The following is a 16668-nucleotide window of genomic DNA, read 5'->3' as shown; positions in this document are numbered from 1 at the left end:
CCACTGGTATTTCAAGATCTGGGAAAGTATACTAGATTTTAAAATTTATCTATTGGAAATACCAGACATCAAATTCTGAATCACAATTCCTAACAAACTATATCTTATCATGAAATTGCACAAATGAAACTGCTTCAAATTTTAAATAAGAAACAGCACAGCATGCAGTTAAAAACTAAAACTCTCATATTCTTACCAACAATGTCATGGAAGAAACGTGGAAACTTCAGCCATTTGAAAATCAGGAGAAAAATATAAATGCCTTCAACAGAGGAATTCATGGTGATCACACACACACTCACACACACACACACACACACACACACACACACACAGAGAGAGAGAGAGAGAGAGATGGTCCTCATTCAATACAAGCATGAACCCATACATTACGTTCATCACACAATGGAGGCTCAAAACTATCTATGTCACATAGGTGCAGGTATGGAAGGTAAGAAACAGCAATTTCAAAAAATATGGGTAGAGGGATAGAGAACATATATCTGCCGTCAATGTCATGCATGAGATTTTAGCAAAACAACATAGTAGAAGTTCATATGTAAATGATAAAAAACAATAGAAAGAAAAGAAACAAAGGTTTTCATATTTTAAACAGCTAAAAATGGAAAAACAATACCCTCACCTAAAAATCTAAAAGCAAGAAGAAACCTCAAAAAAAGGGTTTTTCTCTGTAACGAAACCCTTAGGTGAGTATATTCAGCCTATGAGTGAAACAATTAACAAAAAATCAGAAGAAAGAATCTTGCAGGAATGTTACTGGCAGTCACTGGAAGGTCTTCGGTGGTCTGAGTTGCCAAAATTGGAAACAGAAACAGATTGGTTAAGGCTCTAAAAAACCACTAATCAACACTTGTTGAGGTTAATTAGCCTAAGTCAGTTGACTAAAAGAAAATCAACAATGAGGTATAGAAACACAATATTTAAGGTGCCAAAAGTAATGTAACAAATGATTTAAAATCATTTGGCATATATGGGGAATGCAGTCACATAGTCCCATTTTGGACTGGTTTTTCACACCCTTGTTTCTCTCTCTTCTCTGTCATACTTTTCTCTCTTCTTCTTTTTCATTGTACCTTTATGGAGCCCTCCTCTCCACCAATCCGAAGGAAGAAAATGGAATTGAAAATCCAGTCTCATCTTGTTTGTATTTGTCTGTCTATATATATATATATAATATATATAGTCTGTTGTCAAATGTTGAATAGCTAAATTTTAATTCATTACTAAAAGGACTACGTATAAACCATCACTAAAGCAACAATAAACCATCGTCATAAAATCCCAGAGTAATGACTTTTTATTTTAGTGACAAATTTCAAGCCATCTGGCAACATCTGGCATCCGGCAGTGCACATATGGTTATATACCTACAAGTTACACAAACATGTATATATGCACGTAGACATAAGTAAAGCACCATAAAAAAGAAATAAAGTTGTACATGAACCATATGCTCAACTAGTCATGGAGGTTCTCAAACCCAGTAACCTTTCAACTTCATAAACAACTAAGCAATTTTATTCAATGCACCAGCTGTGAAGGACTATTTAGATCAGTTTGTAATTGTGTTTTTTGATGACAAGCTGATTTACTCATCTAATCATTTAGTGCATGCAAGACATCTGCAGATAGTGCTACGCACTTTCAGGTAACACAAATAGTATGCCAAGTTCACCAAGTGTGAGGTCTAGCTTGAAGAAATCAGCTTTTTGGGGCATATTATCTCTGGCCAAGGTGTTTCAGTCGCTCTAGTCTAGGTAGAAGTAGTTCAATGATGGAAGACACCTACTACACCTACCGAGGTAACAGCCTCTTAGGTCTTGTACGACATTACAGGGCATTTGATAGCACCAGATCTGAGATGCGAGGTGATTTGAGATCATTGACAATTTCAGATCCATGGATTTAAGATCAAACCCTCCTCCCATCTGATGTCAGATCTGATGTTTTGGCTATAAAATGAGGATCTCTAATCCTTTTTTTCTCACAGCAGATCAGCCTTAGATCTTACATCTGAGGCTATCAACCACACCCTACAAGAGATTCATCTAAGGGTTCTCACAAATAGCTCTGCCCATGACTAAGTCACTATGGAAGGGAGTAAAACTTGAGAGGATAGATGCTCTTGAGTAGAGCTTCCGTGCATTGAAGAATAAGCTGATTATTCTAAAAGAATAAAATTACTTAATTGTTTATGAAATTGAAAAGTTATTGGGTTTGAGAACCTTCATGCAAGTATACATGTTTGTGTAACTCGTAGGTACATAACCATACGTGCACATTCATGCATTATACTTTTTACTTTTTATTTCTTTAAGCTGATTATTCTAAAAGAATAAAATTACTTAATTGTTTATGAAATTGAAAAGTTATTGGGTTTGAGAACCTTCATGCAAGTATACATGTTTGTGTAACTCGTAGGTACATAACCATACGTGCACATTCATGCATTATACTTTTTATTTTTTATTTCTTTCATTTTGCACATAATGTGTACGCTAGTACGTTCGTGAGGGGAAAAAGGATTTTTAAGATTTCACTAGATTTTCTAGAAAATGCGATTCGTGAAAGTGGTTGAAGGAGTAGTATACTTAATACTACAAATCCAAGGGGCCAGCAAACTCAAAACTACCTGTGTATTCTTGCAATCCTTCTTCAAGATATTAAGAAGTCCACTATATTGTATCAAATACATTGCAGGATGGATCCAACCAAAAAGACGCATCATAACGCGTAGTGCTCACGAAATCAAGAGAATTAAAAATTAGAGAACCAGAGACACCTTTGGTATCCTCAGGGCTCAGAGCCTTATAATAGGCACCTCTCAGCGAAGAATGTAACACATCAAGCAAATAAGTTACATTCACTGTTCGTCCATTAAATCTCTCATGTTCTCTTCCTTTATCGACAAGTGAATTCTTATTCGGAACCCCAAAAGCACTTTCTCCTAATCAAAAAAAGGTTTCCCTGCCCCCACTTAGGGTAAAGCCAAAGGACAGTTCGGAAACCCAAACAGCTTAGAAGTAGTACAACTCGACGCACGACCATTGGAATCGTGCAGCCCCCTGTACACGGAAACTGGATGCAATAGAATGGCGACAGAGGATTTGCAGCAGAAAGAAGGACGGCTGGTACAAAAAAGAAAGAAAGTAAAATAAAAGCACCATGTAACCATAAGAACAACCTGAGATCGGTGATTTCTTGTGACTGTGCTTCTGGGTTGCGAAAAGATAGGTTCTGCCTCGAGGTTCCTCCCGATGAAGCCCTTCGACCTTGTTGGTCCCTTTCTCTGCGCTCCCCTTTCCCATGCTTACCCTTCTTGCCGCCTCGTGTTCTCGTTCTTCGATGAACGTCGTCGTCGGAACCAGCTTCTCTCCGGCGCCCACTCTGCAGAACCTTCGATCCATGGCACGCCATAACCTTGTACTTACCTCCTCGCAACAGTTTTTACTGTTTCTGTATATGATTCATGGAAGGAGTTTAAATGCTTGACCTTAAACCAATGCTCGGACGTCTCCCTGCCGACCACGACCCCATCCTGACCGCCTTCCTTCGTTAGACGGCGAGACTCGAAGGACGATGATGCATGCCGCTTGTCGCGCGAAATTTGAAGGATGATTCTGTGGCCGACCGCTGGAACCTACGGGTACGGACAGTTAGGTTTTCAATTATTGAAGGACAATTTTACCCTCCTGCACGGGTGATTAAGTGCCGAACTTACGATAAATTGATTCGCCCTTCATTCCTGCCACGTCATGTCCCTTTATATGAGTTTTAGTGAGGTAGTTTGGGAGCTTGGGAGCGAAGATACTTTGTAAATATATCATGAAGCTGCTTCAAAATAGAATAGAAGGATTGTTAGACATTAGTAGCATTGCTTCATAAACCTTCTCTTCTCTAATTTTTAGAGTAGATTCATTGTTTCATAAACATTCTCTTCTTTAATTTTTAGAGTAGATTCATAAGACACTCACAAATGTGCTTTCATATAAGGATGCATAGATTTGAAGAACCTGTATATGAGTGCTCCACACATGCAACCCCTACTTATGAAATTTGAAATACAATTCAAGTGTCAAATTGTTGTAGATGATTTTACCCCTTCCCCCTCCAGCCAGCTACCATCATGATTTGTAGGGCTCGTTTGATTGGTGTAGAACACTATGAAATTAAAAGCACCCAATCCATTTAACCAAATTTCAAACAAACGTTTGACACATAACACGTGGAGCGAGCAAAACTTGAGGACCCCTCATATAAAAGGCGTACATGTTCTGCAACATTCTTGGTTTATCATGAAACAAGTATGTGGAGAATGATTTCTCCCTGCAACTAATTATTCCCTCTCCTCTCTCCCTCTTCCCTTCTCCTCTATCCCTCTTTCCTTCTGTTGAATTTGTGGAGACAACTGTAGGTAAGACTAGAGATTACTAAGTGGTGGTGCTCTTGTAGCGACCCTCTACTTCAGCGGTGTGATACCATGGAACCTTGTGCTCTGGTAGTGACCCTGTACTTCCCCTCCAGCTCTGGTGTTACATCCCTCTCCCTCTGGTGGTGAAAAGGTTCTAAATCTTAGGTCGGTAACTGGCAGTGCATAATTCTCAACCCTGCATTCTAGTAGGTTTCATGGCTTCCCAACATTGTGTTCCTTTAGTGCTTCTCTCTCCATCTTTGATGGCGTATACCCCATTTTCATCTCTGGCAGTGACAAGTGTTTTACCAATGATCAATGGCCAAGAATGCAAAGCCCCCTTACCATACACACAAATAACTTGACAAACCAGCTATTTCCATGCAAGTCAAAGTGTAATCGTCATTGCACTAAAGTATGCACCATTTAAAACTGTTCTCAAAGCATGGCTTTCAACTAAGTATGTCGCTTCTATTCTAAAAACTTTCATAGTTTGTCAACACCTTTTAGTACTACATGAGGATGCTTCCCATTCATTGCTTCGCTTCTATAAAGACTTTAAACAAGCGCTCAAATGTTTTCATAGTCTAGTAGTATAAAAGTATGCCTCCAAACTTGCAACTCCATGAGGGATGGTTAATGCCTACAAACTAGCAAATGACCATAGATGGATATTGATGTTTATTATCGTGTCAAGAACAAAGACATTGTAGAAATATTTATAGTCTACTCTTGACCACAAATATGCTTAAAACATATATGGTAATCTCAATCTTCATCTAAGTGCATCGCATGTAGAAACCAACGTCTTTACTTGATTCCTTCTGCAAGTAATCAACGAAGACACATATTTCACCATTGTTTATCATCCTTATTTTTTTCTATATAAGTGGTTTCTATTGTTCATTGTTGTGAAGAGCATATTCTGATGACCACCTTTTGGCTTAAGAAATTCGTTTGTAAATGTCCTTCAATATGGTATCAACATTGCCAGTTAATTCACCTATTGGTTATGATTAGATAAGAACATATGCACATCATCTTTCCAATTTGAATTTAGAAGTTTTCCTATCACTATTCTCGCTTATTGACTACATATTAACATGATGCTGGATTTCCACTTGATTTTTTCCAACTCTCTTTGGAATAAATGCATGTATTTCTGATGATGACACCATATGAATTTTTATTGCAAGTGTACTTTATAATATTGAAGGCATGTTATAGAGCATATACATTATAAAACATGTACACATTGGCATTTATTACAAGAAAATAGGGGAATGCTAGTGGCACTATCTTGGTAGCATTGGTGGGTAATATTAACGTTGATCCCTCACCCCATTGCATTAGGGCTGCCAACTCAGTCTCAACTCGCACTCACCTAAAAAAAGTCAGCTCAAATGAGTTGGGTTCCAGCTTACACTTAAACTTGAAATGATAACAAGTCGAGATTGAGCTGCCAGAACTCAACTCGTTTAACCCGACTCCTTAATTAAAACCAGTTAAATGACATAAATCGGTTCATTGGTTTAGGGTAAAAACACTTCACTGTTCACTGGGTGGTCAATCCATTTCTTTCCATCTGCTCTGTCTCTCTCATGTCAACCACCCTTCCAGTTCCCTCAAGCCAACTTTCATCTCCCTTTTTGGTAGAAGGCTTTTGCTTCGCCGACTACACTTCCTATTCTTGCTGCTGCCATAGGTCACTAGTCGAAAGAGAGAACCATCGCAGACCATGGAGATGGCTGATCATGTGATGTGTATGCCATCAGACCCCTGTCTCTCAGAATCAAAAGGAAAAGGGGGTGTTGGGATAATATTCGGCATCCAGTCGACAACTCTTTAGCTGTACAGATAAGGAGTGGAGGAGAGGGTGGAGGGAGGGTTGTCGAGCCCTTGTGTCTTCTCTTGCCACTGGTATGTCTCTCACATCTGACTTATTGGCCATTGTAGTGGCCTCTCTTTGATTCTTTCTCACACTATGATAGTGCCCTCTGTTGGTTTCAAATGAACGCAGCACCCTATGGCTTCAGGGCTCTGCACAGTAGCACTGCCATTCGTCTATGTCTTCAGTCTTCCCTGCTGGAGCATTGCTTCTAAGGCTCCCCCGAACTGCCGCTGTTATGTATGCCTTCCTCCCTCTGACACATGCATTCTCTCTCTCTCAGACTCTCATTTCACCCATCGTCTCTATCCTGCTCCACCGTTTTGGGATTTGGGAAAAGGTATGGCCAAAAGAGATATTCTGCTTCCATTTCTACTTCTATCTATTGTTGCATCTCAATATAAAAAGGTCATATAGTTGTCCTTTCTTTCATTGATCTGAAGGTTGCCAAACTGAATATTGCGGCTTCTCCTCATACTAGTATTAGTACCTATGTCACACGGATACGGCAGACTGGGTCGAGTACCGGTGTCGACACGCGGACACGGGGATCCCGACACGGCGATACGGCTGGATACGTTTTGGATCGGGTCTGGGTCAGACCCGATCCAAACTACTTGTATAACTGATTTTTTAACCCGCGTTTTGTTTTACGCACTAACATCTACCCTCGACGCTCGACCTTCGTTTACCCTCCACGGCTAACGCAGCAGGCTGGCAGCACAGTAAGCCAATGGCGGGCGACGGCGAGCTCCGGCGATCGACGGCGACTTCCGGTGGCGTCCGGCGGCAGCCAGCGACAGGCAGGTAGGTGTTTTGTCGATTATTTTCGATAATAGAAGTTAGGGTTTCAACTTTTATTTGGGGATTTTTTACATTGGGTATTAAAATCTGATTTGGGGATGTTTTGGTTTGAAGATTGGACGGTTTAGAATCATATTCTTCAATGCTATGTGCGATGTTTTCTTGTTTTTGTTTGATTTTGGGATTTGGGGATTTTGCCGTTTTGGGTGTATAACCGATTTGGGGATTTTGCCTTAGCTGTTGTTCATGATGCTAGACAATGATGAATACGTGATATCTAGATGACATTAACATATAATTTACCATTCGTGAATGTTCTTGTTCACTGTTCACTAATCTATTCACTTCAGCCTTCGCTATTGTTCATGTTTCTTTTAGTTTTAGGCTTTAACGAACTGCTTCTGTTCCTGTTCACTATTCAGTCTGGCAGTACTATCATTTACAATTCTTGGATGTTCCTGTTCACTATTCAGCCTTCGTTCTGCTTCTGAATATCTGAAGTTTTGTGACTGCAGTGCATGTTTATACTTTGTCATTTGTTGTATTGTTTTATTTCATAAATTTTATGTTCATTATACGTTTTTTCCGTTTTTTATTATGTTTAATCTAGTATGGCGAGCAAAGGAAAAACAGTGTCTCAGTCTCAAGACTCTCAACCTACAAGTTGTGGTTCTGGATCAGCTACACCTCAGCCACCATTATGGTCATACGTGAATCTAATGGGGAAACCTCCTGGAGGCGGTGGAAATGCTTTTTTTAGGTGTAATTTTTGTGAAGGACAGTTCAATGGATCATATACAAGAGTGAAAGCACATCTATTAAAAATCAGTCAAAAAGGAATTCAACCATGTAAGAAAATCACTAACGAGACTTTGGCTCAGTTGAAGAAAGAACAAAAAGCCTTTGAGAATAAGAAAAGCACATCATCTGGATCTGGTTTCATTGACATTGCTTCAATTTTACATGATGATATTCATAATCCTACCAAAAAAAGAAAAGTTGTTGATGTTCATCAGAAATCAATTAAGGATTCATTTAGTTTACAAGGACGGCGAGAATTAGATCTAAAAGTGGCGACATTTTTCTATGCTAATTGCATACCATTTAATGTAGCTAGAAGTCCATATTGGAGAGACTTAGTTACATCTATTGCAAATTCTAACTTGACTGGGTATGTTCCCCCTAGTTCTGAAAGGCTTCGCACTGTACTACTAGAACAACAGATGACTCGAGTGAACAAATTGTTAGAGTCTCAAAAGTTCACTTGGGATCAACACGGAGTTTCTATTGTTTCTGATGGCTGGACAGATTTGCAACGACGCCCTCTTATTAATTTCATTGCAACTTCAGCAAATGGACCAATTTTCTTGAAAGCAATAGATGCATCTGGTGAATACAAAAGTGCTGAGTATCTGAAAGGATTGTTTATGGAAATAATTGAAGAAGTGGGAAAAGAAAACGTTGTTCAGCTAATTACAGACAATGCACCTGTATGTAGAGCAGCTGGTATTGCGATAGAAAAGGAGTACCCTCATATCTTTTGGACTTCTTGTGCAGTTCATAGTTTAAATTTGGCTCTAAAGAGTATATGCAATCCACCAAGTAAAGAGCAAGATCCTCATGCTTATGAATTATGTTCGTGGATTGAAGACTTGGAAAAGGATGTGAGGAACATCAGAAATTTCATAGTAAATCATCAACATGCACTTTCCATTTATAACAAGCATTCTGATCTAAAATTATTAAGAGTTGCAGAGACACGTTTTGCATCTCTAATTGTTATGGTCAAAAGGATAAAAAGGGTGAAAAGTGCATTGATCAGTATGGTGACTGATGATGATTGGAGTTTCTACCGTGCTGATGATGATGACAAAGCTCAAGCAATCAAAGGAATGATTCTTGAAGACAAGTGGTGGGATCAAATCTTTTATTTTCTTGCATTCACAGAGCCGATCTGGGAGATGTTGAGAGTTCTTGATTGTGATAATTCAACGTTGCACTGTGTGTATGAGATGTGGGACACTATGATTGAAAAAATCCAAGAGGTTATTTTTAAGCATGAAAAAAAAAGTATTGCACTTGAAGATTCAGCATTTTTTGATCATGTGCATAGAATATTGATTGCAAGATGGGATAAAAGTAGCAATCCTCTTCAATGCATGGCACATACATTAAATCCTAAATATTATGGAAAAAAGTGGCTTACAGGGGGTGTTGGAAGAACCCCACCACATCTGGATCTAGAATTATCAACAAACAGAGTAGCATGTATTAATAGGATTTTCATTGATGTACATCAAAATCGCCGAGCTAATGATGAGTTTGAAAGGTTTTCTACTGGAATTGGAGAAGATGTAGGTGCAACTGTAGACAAAGATAATTATCCATCTTTATCTTGGTGGATTAAACATGGAACTGCTTATCCTACTCTTCAATACCTTGCTTTCAGATTGCTAGTTCAACCTGCTACATCTTCATGCAGTGAGAGAAATTGGAGTACATATTCACAAATCCACACTATAAAACGAAATAATCTCACAAGCAAACGTGCAGAAAATCTGGTTTATGTGCATTCTAACCTTCGGCTTCTATCACGGAACAAAGAAGAATATAGGTAAATTAAGTATATGATTTATTGATTTAGATGTTTCTCTTCTTATTCGCTAACATCATAATAATTACAATTTTTTTGTCTTGTAGGGAAGGAGAAACTAAATATTGGGACGTGAATGTTGACGACTTTAACTTAGAACAAGAGAATGAACTTGAAGTTGTTAATTCAAGATTCGAAGAACCTTGTATTCCCTCAACATCTTCTATTGTGGAAGAAGAGGAGATTGGGGAGAACGATGATTTGGGCATTGATGATGACTAGAATGATGATGAACAATGTTTTGTGATGATTGATGAATAATGTTTTGTAACTTTCTTTGAGACTTTCTTCCTTATGTCTTAGTAGTTATCACTTTTGAGATTGGTGATGAACAATGTTTTGTTTGAGACTTTCTTTATTATCATTTTTAATTTTTTTGAATATAATATTCGCCGTATCCGCGTATCCTAAAATTTTGAAAATGTCGTGTCCCCGTACCCGTACCCGTATCCATAGGATACCCGTACCCGTATCCGTGTGACATAGATTAGTACTAGTAATAACAATAGCCCAAATTGTTTATATTATGTTTTTTGTATGTATGTGTCATAATTTTTTTAGGGCTACTATGCCATGCGAGGTTATTTGCATTCTCAAAATTTACTTTGATTTTTGAAATGAGAAAGAAAGGCCGTCGGTACGAGGATTGACCATTCCTGATACATTTGTTAGGGGTAACCAATCCAAGGGGTATGCTTATTCTTGGTGCAATTCAGTTTTGCTTAAACATCTTTTTCATTCTAAATGTGGTGTGGTGTTTGGAGAAAATGTTGAAAATTTGATGTTTTAAATTTTTGAGAAAAGAATCATTTAAGAGTATAAACCATTTTGGTTTGAAAGATTTTATATTGAAAAATTACAAATATCATTTGGAAACTGTTGAATTAAAAGAGTTTATGTTTCTAAGTAGCTCTTCGTAATATTAAAGAGTTATAAGACCTCTTTAATATTTTCCCTATTTTTCATTGATGTAATTTGTAAATTCCATATTTTCCCTATTTTTTCATTGATGTAATCTGTAAATTCTTATTCTACCCTAATATCTTTTATAATGGAGATTAAGGTTAACATAAAGATAACTTTTCTCTCTCCAAGACTCACGGCTGCAGCATGGTACCAGAGCAGTCTCCTGCGGCAACAGTCAAGTAAGTTTTCCGACGACCTTCTCTTCTGGCGACCTCCTTTCTCCGGCGACTTTTTTCTTCTTTACTCTTCCCGTCACCCATCTTCATCTCTTCTTACCCACCAATAGGGAGGTAATAAAAGAGATAAAAGTTGGGTATGCTGCGTGGAGAAGGACTGATCACGCCTATGTGATCAGATCCTTAAGTGGGGCTTGTGCCTGCTGTTTGGTATGAAAACATCAGATCGTGTCGAGCAACGTTTGGCATGTGGAGCAGAGTTGATTTGCTGATCGTGAAGGCTGTTTCAACCTTGTTGTCATCGTGGATGGTGCTCTGCTGATCGTAGGTGGACGACTAAAAACAGAGCGACAACAAGTCTGCTGTAAATTTGTAATATGCAGAAATCAGCAGCAATCGTCTGAAAGTTTGTACGTGGGCCAGCAACAGTCTTTGAAATCAATAGTATGCTGTAATATGCAGAAATCAACAGTCTTCTGAAATCAACAACAGTTTTCAACTTTTTGAAGGCAGCATAAAGCAAAGATTCCGTTCTGCTGTAATATGCAGAAATCAACAGTCTTCTGAAATCAACAACAGTTTTCAACTTTTTGAAGGCAGCATAAAGCAAAGATTCCGTCGATAGGAGACTGAAAACAACAACAGTTTCAATTTTCTGTCTCCTAAATAGCAGAAATCAGCAACTAGCAGGTGTAATCGCAGAATCTAGCAGTTCTGGATTGGTTTCTGCTGTCGTGAGGTTTATGTTAGTAGGTGGATAACATTGTTACAACATTCCTCAGTCGTGGGTCTACTATGGAGGTAATTTTTCTTAAGAATGGCTGCTTTCTCCTCACGATAATATTCAATTCTACTATCTGGTTGTTCGTAATTTGTTTGGGAGAAGTGTTGCGTACTGCTTGATAGTGTTTACCTCTGTTGTGTGGTGTTGGACTTTCATTATTGCCGACCAGTCGCATTTTCTATAGATATATATATTGTTATTGTTGTGGGTTGGTGGTGGTTGATCTTTTGTTGACTGTTTTGCGATGGCTGAAAATCCCAAAACTGATTTCTCTCATGAGGTTAAAAGTGGAGGAATTCCAACTCTTATGGTTCTACTGTAAAGTTAAATGAGTCTAACTATGAGATTTGGTCTCGTGTGTTTATAATGTCTGTGATTGGACATCAGAAGGAGCATGTTATAGAAGAAGATGAGCCTGTGGAAAAAAGTGGGAAGTATGTTTTATGGAAGGAAGATAATAATATTGTCATGTCTTGGATCATGAATAGCGTGCAATCACAGATTACTTCTACTATTGCATTCTATACATCTGCCAAATAAATGTGAGATTTTTTGAAACAAACTTACTCGAATGACAAGAATGTTAGCACGATATTGCAGGTGGAGGAGGAATTACTTAATTTGCAACAGGGTGACCAGAGTCTTGCTCAGTATTTCGCTTCCCTCAAGTCGATCTATGAACGACTTAAAGCTTTACGTCCCCCATGTCCAATATGTCATAAGACTCATGGTGAACAGACTATGGTTGCGAAGTTTCTGTAGGGTCTCTCTCCTGAATATGCAGTAGCAAAGGTGCAAATGTTGACTGGAGCAGAAATCCCCGACCTATCTGAAGCCTACAACAGACTCAACCGCCTTGTTGTGACCCTTTCTCCGCCTGTGATATCCATGCCTCTGCCTTGGTAGCCTCAGGTGGTCGTGGACGCAGTTCATTAAGGGGGAGAGGAATAGGTCGAGGGTTAGGAGGAGGTCGGGGGAGATTTCAGTGCACCTATTGTGAGAAAATAGGGCATTTGGAAGATAGATGTTGGGATAAACATGGTCGTCCTTCCGCTGCTTCCCTAGAAAGAAATGTTACACCTAAGCAGGGCAAGAACTCTTTACAGTCTCCTATTGGATCTATCCAGGCAGCGTCATCAGTTATAGACGGGTCTTTATCTTCTTCTCACCCTGAGACAGTGACTGTGAGTATCAACAAGTCATAGTATGAGGACTTCCTAGTACACAGATCTACTCAGCCGTCGGCCTCCACAGTCATGATCGACAGCGCTATGTCCGTTGATACTATCCCACATGATACAGGTACTACTTGGATTATTGATTCAGGGACATCAAGACACTTTTGTAGTAAACCTTCTATGTTTACTGTGTTACACTCATTACCTCAGACACGTCATATGAGACTTGCAGATGGTAGATAGTCACCTATTATGGGTTATGGAGATATCGAGATTTCTCAGTCTATGACTATTCCCAATGTGTTATATGCTCCTAAGTTTCCCACAAATCTGTTATCGGTTGGTCAATTGATTAATGATTTACACTGTCGTGTTACGTTTGACTCTGGTTTATGTTCATTTCAGGACTTGCAAACTGGGAAGACGATAGGTGGAGGCTATGAGAAAGGGGGCATCTACTTCCTGTCGGATCCAGTGGGTATTGCAGCATCATCGATCACCATGTTGTCCTCCTCCTTCTAGTGGCATCTCAGACTTGGTCATCCATCTGTCTCCAAGCTCCGTTATCTTCTTCCACATCTTTCAATACTAGAGTCGTTCCAATGTGAAGCCTGTCAACTTGGCAAACACACCCGTAGCAGTTATTCATCGAGTCTTAGTAGGTCCAGTTGTGAACTATTTGATCTTCTTCATGTTGATGTGTGGGGTCTTAGCAGAGTTGCTAGTAGGTCAAGATTTCGTTATTTCTTTGTCATTGTTGATGATTATTCTCGAGTCACTTGGGTTTTCCTTCTGAAGGAAAGGTCTGAAGTCGTATGTACTCTTAAAAACCTTATTATTGAAATAAAGACCCAATTTGGTATTCTTGTTAAAAGCATTCACACTGATAATGCTCTTGAGTTCAAGGCATCTACCTTAATGAAGTTTTACTCTGATAATGGCATTTCTCCTCAGTTTACATGTCCCCATACCTCCTAGCAAAATGGAATAGCTGAGCGAAAACATCGCCAACTTTTAAATGTGGCTAGTTCCCTTATGCTTCATACTAATCTACCTTCATATTTTTTGGGAGATTCCGTTCTCACTGCTTGTTATTTGACCAATCGTTTACCCTCATCATCCATTGACAACCAGGTTCCCATTAAACTTGTGCACCCACAAAGACCCTTGTTTCCAGTAGCTCCCAAAGTATTTGGTTGCACATGCTTTGTTCACATACTTGGACCCACACGTAATAAATTGGGGGCCCAAGCCATTAAATGTATCTTTATTCGCTACTCCAGAAACCATAAAGGCTACAAATGCTTTGATCCCTTGACTCAAAAAGAATATATCAGTGCGGATGTCACATTCTTTGAGTCTCAACCTTATTATAGCTCCACTCCTATCTCTATTGAGATGCCACGGTCATCAGACCCACTACCTATTCCTCCTATTCCTTTGGAGTCATTCCCTTTTGAATCTCCGGCTGTAGTGTCCAAGTTTCGTGATCCTCCGCTAGTCTACACACGTCGACAGGACCCTTTTCAGGATCCTTCGCCAACCGCTTCTCAGGAGGTAAGTTCATCTGAAGTGAGTAGCCTTAGTCCGTCTGATCCCTGTCAAGACTTACCTATTGCTCATCGCAAAGGCAAGTGATAATGTACTCTGCATCCTATATCTCATTTTGTGTCTACTGATGGTGTTGGTAAAAGTATGCAACAGTTTATTCAAGCTCTAACTACTCATGTAGTTCCTACGTGTCATCAGCAGGCTTTATTAGATACCCCGTGGAGGCAGACTATGCAAGATGAGATGGATGCATTAGTTCAGCGAGACACCTGGGAACTTGTTGATCCTCCTTTTGATTGTGACATTATTGGCTCTAAGTGGGTATTCACAGTGAAATATAATTCTGATGGTTCTGTGGAACGATACAAAGCTCGGTTGGTTGCTAAGGGCTACACACAGATTTACAGGGTGGATTTCTTTGAGACCTTCTCTCCAGTTGCTCGGTTGGGAACCATTCGTCTTATCATTTCAGTGGCTGTACATCATGACTGACACATGTATCAGCTTGATGTCAAAAATGCCTTTTTGTATGGTGATCTTGATAAGACTGCCTATATGCAACAACCCCCAGGGTTTGAACGACAGGGAGAGTGTGGAAAAGTGTGCAAACTGAAGGAAGCTATCTATGGACTCAAGCAGAGTCCTCGTGCGTGGTTTCACAAATTCTCTAAGGTAGTCTCAAAGTGTGGCTTTGCGAGATCTCCTCTTGATCATTCTTTGTTTATCAAGAAGACTTCCAGGGGTATAACCGTTCTAGTGGTTTATGCTTGATGATATTATCCTGACAGGCGACTCCGATCAAGAAATTTCTGATGCAAAGTTGTTCCTTCAAAAACACTTTGTGCCGAAAGATCTTGGTCCACTATGTTTTGTTTTGGCAGACAACTCATTGTGAAGTTCTCTCAAAAGTTGAATGCTTATTAGTTATCTTTTACAAGTTGAACTGTAATTTGTTATTTCCCAAATGTTAAGCATTTTTTCTGTAATTTGTTCTTCTTATTTTTACTGTTTTTAATGTGTTTTTTGGGGAAACAAGGCAAACTTGTGACAGCAGTATGAATTTGTCAAAGTTACTGTCAATTAAACTAAAATGTGGTGTTTACTTTAGTTTGAATCTATCCATCTTCCATGCATGCCTTGGAAAGCTACTGATGTGTTAGATTGAATCTGCAGAAATCAGAATGAATACTAAATCCTCACATCATTGGATCTGATAGACAATGCTGTAATACACCAACTGAGCCTTGGTTGGTAATACCTTATGCTGTTTGTAATTGAAATGCTGATCCTGTTGCATTTAGATAGTTCATTTGTTAAAGGTTATAGTTCATTTGTTAAAGGTTGCTTTTACTGAGATATTCTGGTTTATATGTGTTTGTTATGCAATTTTTTTTTTAAAGATCCCACTTTTGCAAGGGGTCATACTCATAGTTACAAACTTATAACTGATTATGAAATTTGTCTTATATCAATCTTAAGTTCTTCCAGAGAGATTCAATCAAGTTTTTTTTGACAACCTCAAGTGACTGAAGACTCAATGAATGTTGTGATTCTGAAGTCCATGAATTGAGGCACCAAAGGCTTCAGACTATATAGTTTTTTGCAGATGGCTAGATATTCATTTAATGGAAACTTATAGGAAGTCTATGGGGTGGCTCGCCTTTATGCTTTGGGCGTTTAAAGAAAAGAAAACCATTGGTAATTAACGTTCTTGTTGGCTTGGATTATCTCGCTAGTCAGTCTTCAATAGAACAATGACAAGTTATTTTTAGATGGTTAAAGTATCCTTGGACTAGATCGTGTCATTGGGGCATATGATTTTCATATTTCGGTCATGGGATGATTTTCCCAAATATATGATGCTTTGGTGTGAAGCATGTGCAGTTATTGTAGAGACAATGTCTTAGGTATTGCCTAATAGGGCCTTTCTTGACCTGTCAAGTGGTAGAATTTGTTTAGTAATTTAAAAGTTAGATTTGGATATCAAATTTGAAAGTCTTCTAATCAAAATCAGGTTTTGAATACAAAACTTGGATTCTGATTGAAATGGGACAATGAATTAGCAAGTCAGATCGGATTTTAATCTGATTTTTGAATTTAAAAGTTGGATTCAAATTGGAAATAGATTTCAATTTGAATATCAGATTTGGATCGTAACTGGATTTGGTTTTGAAAGTTTGATGCAGATTCAAATCCGAATTTTGATTTAAAAGTCAGATTCAGATTGAACTGGATA

General features: G+C 38.8%; 2 protein-coding genes across 11 annotated transcripts in view; one reads left to right on the top strand and one right to left on the bottom strand.

The window, feature by feature from the left end:
* LOC116255744 (pumilio homolog 23) overlaps positions 1-3639 on the bottom strand; it is a 39268-nt gene extending 35629 nt beyond the window's left edge. For 3 of the 4 annotated variants that reach the window (XR_007573707.1, XR_007573708.1, XM_031631695.2), the window contains exon 1: positions 3206-3636. Coding sequence is in view for 2 of the 4 variants with exons in the window: in XM_031631695.2 (XP_031487555.1) it covers positions 3206-3438 (233 nt within the window). In the remaining 2 variants the exon portion in view is untranslated. Of the gene's footprint in view, positions 1-3205 lie in introns of all 4 variants that reach the window. The other variant, XM_050078453.1, reaches the window with a different exon arrangement.
* Positions 3640-6002: 2363 nt separating this feature from the next.
* LOC126410174 (uncharacterized) lies at positions 6003-15824 on the top strand. 7 transcript variants are annotated; one of them, XM_050078451.1, is made up of 5 exons: positions 6003-6352; positions 6453-6660; positions 6764-7127; positions 7735-9738; positions 9825-10330. In XM_050078451.1, the coding sequence occupies exons 3-5, from the start codon at positions 7054-7056 to the stop codon at positions 9997-9999; spliced, it is 2253 nt and encodes a 750-aa protein (XP_049934408.1). In that variant the 5' UTR covers positions 6003-6352; positions 6453-6660; positions 6764-7053; the 3' UTR covers positions 10000-10330. The 7 variants fall into 7 exon arrangements, 2 of the variants coding, with proteins under 2 accessions (XP_049934408.1, XP_049934409.1); XR_007573703.1 differs by lacking the exons at positions 7735-9738; positions 9825-10330 and adding an exon at positions 15606-15824; XR_007573705.1 differs by lacking the exons at positions 7735-9738; positions 9825-10330 and adding an exon at positions 13287-15447.
* Positions 15825-16668: the final 844 nt, after the last annotated feature.

Source organism: Nymphaea colorata, chromosome 6 (assembly GCF_008831285.2).
Source record: "Nymphaea colorata isolate Beijing-Zhang1983 chromosome 6, ASM883128v2, whole genome shotgun sequence".
In the NCBI taxonomy this organism is placed as follows: Eukaryota; Viridiplantae; Streptophyta; class Magnoliopsida; order Nymphaeales; family Nymphaeaceae; genus Nymphaea; species Nymphaea colorata.
Note: the sequence above shows the minus strand (reverse complement) of the source record. Positions and strands in the feature narration are given on the sequence as shown.

What these genes read in the sequence shown, in the direction of transcription:
- LOC126410174 (XM_050078451.1), top strand. Translation starts at nt 7,054, where the DNA reads ATGGCGGGCGACGGCGAGCTCCGGCGATCGACGGCGACTTCCGGTGGC. An exon ending in CGGCAGCCAGCGACAGGCAG is followed by an intron (nt 7,128 to 7,734) that starts GTAGGTGTTTTG and finishes TGTTTAATCTAG; the next exon opens with TATGGCGAGCAAAGGAAAAA. An exon ending in CGGAACAAAGAAGAATATAG is followed by an intron (nt 9,739 to 9,824) that starts GTAAATTAAGTA and finishes TTTGTCTTGTAG; the next exon opens with GGAAGGAGAAACTAAATATT.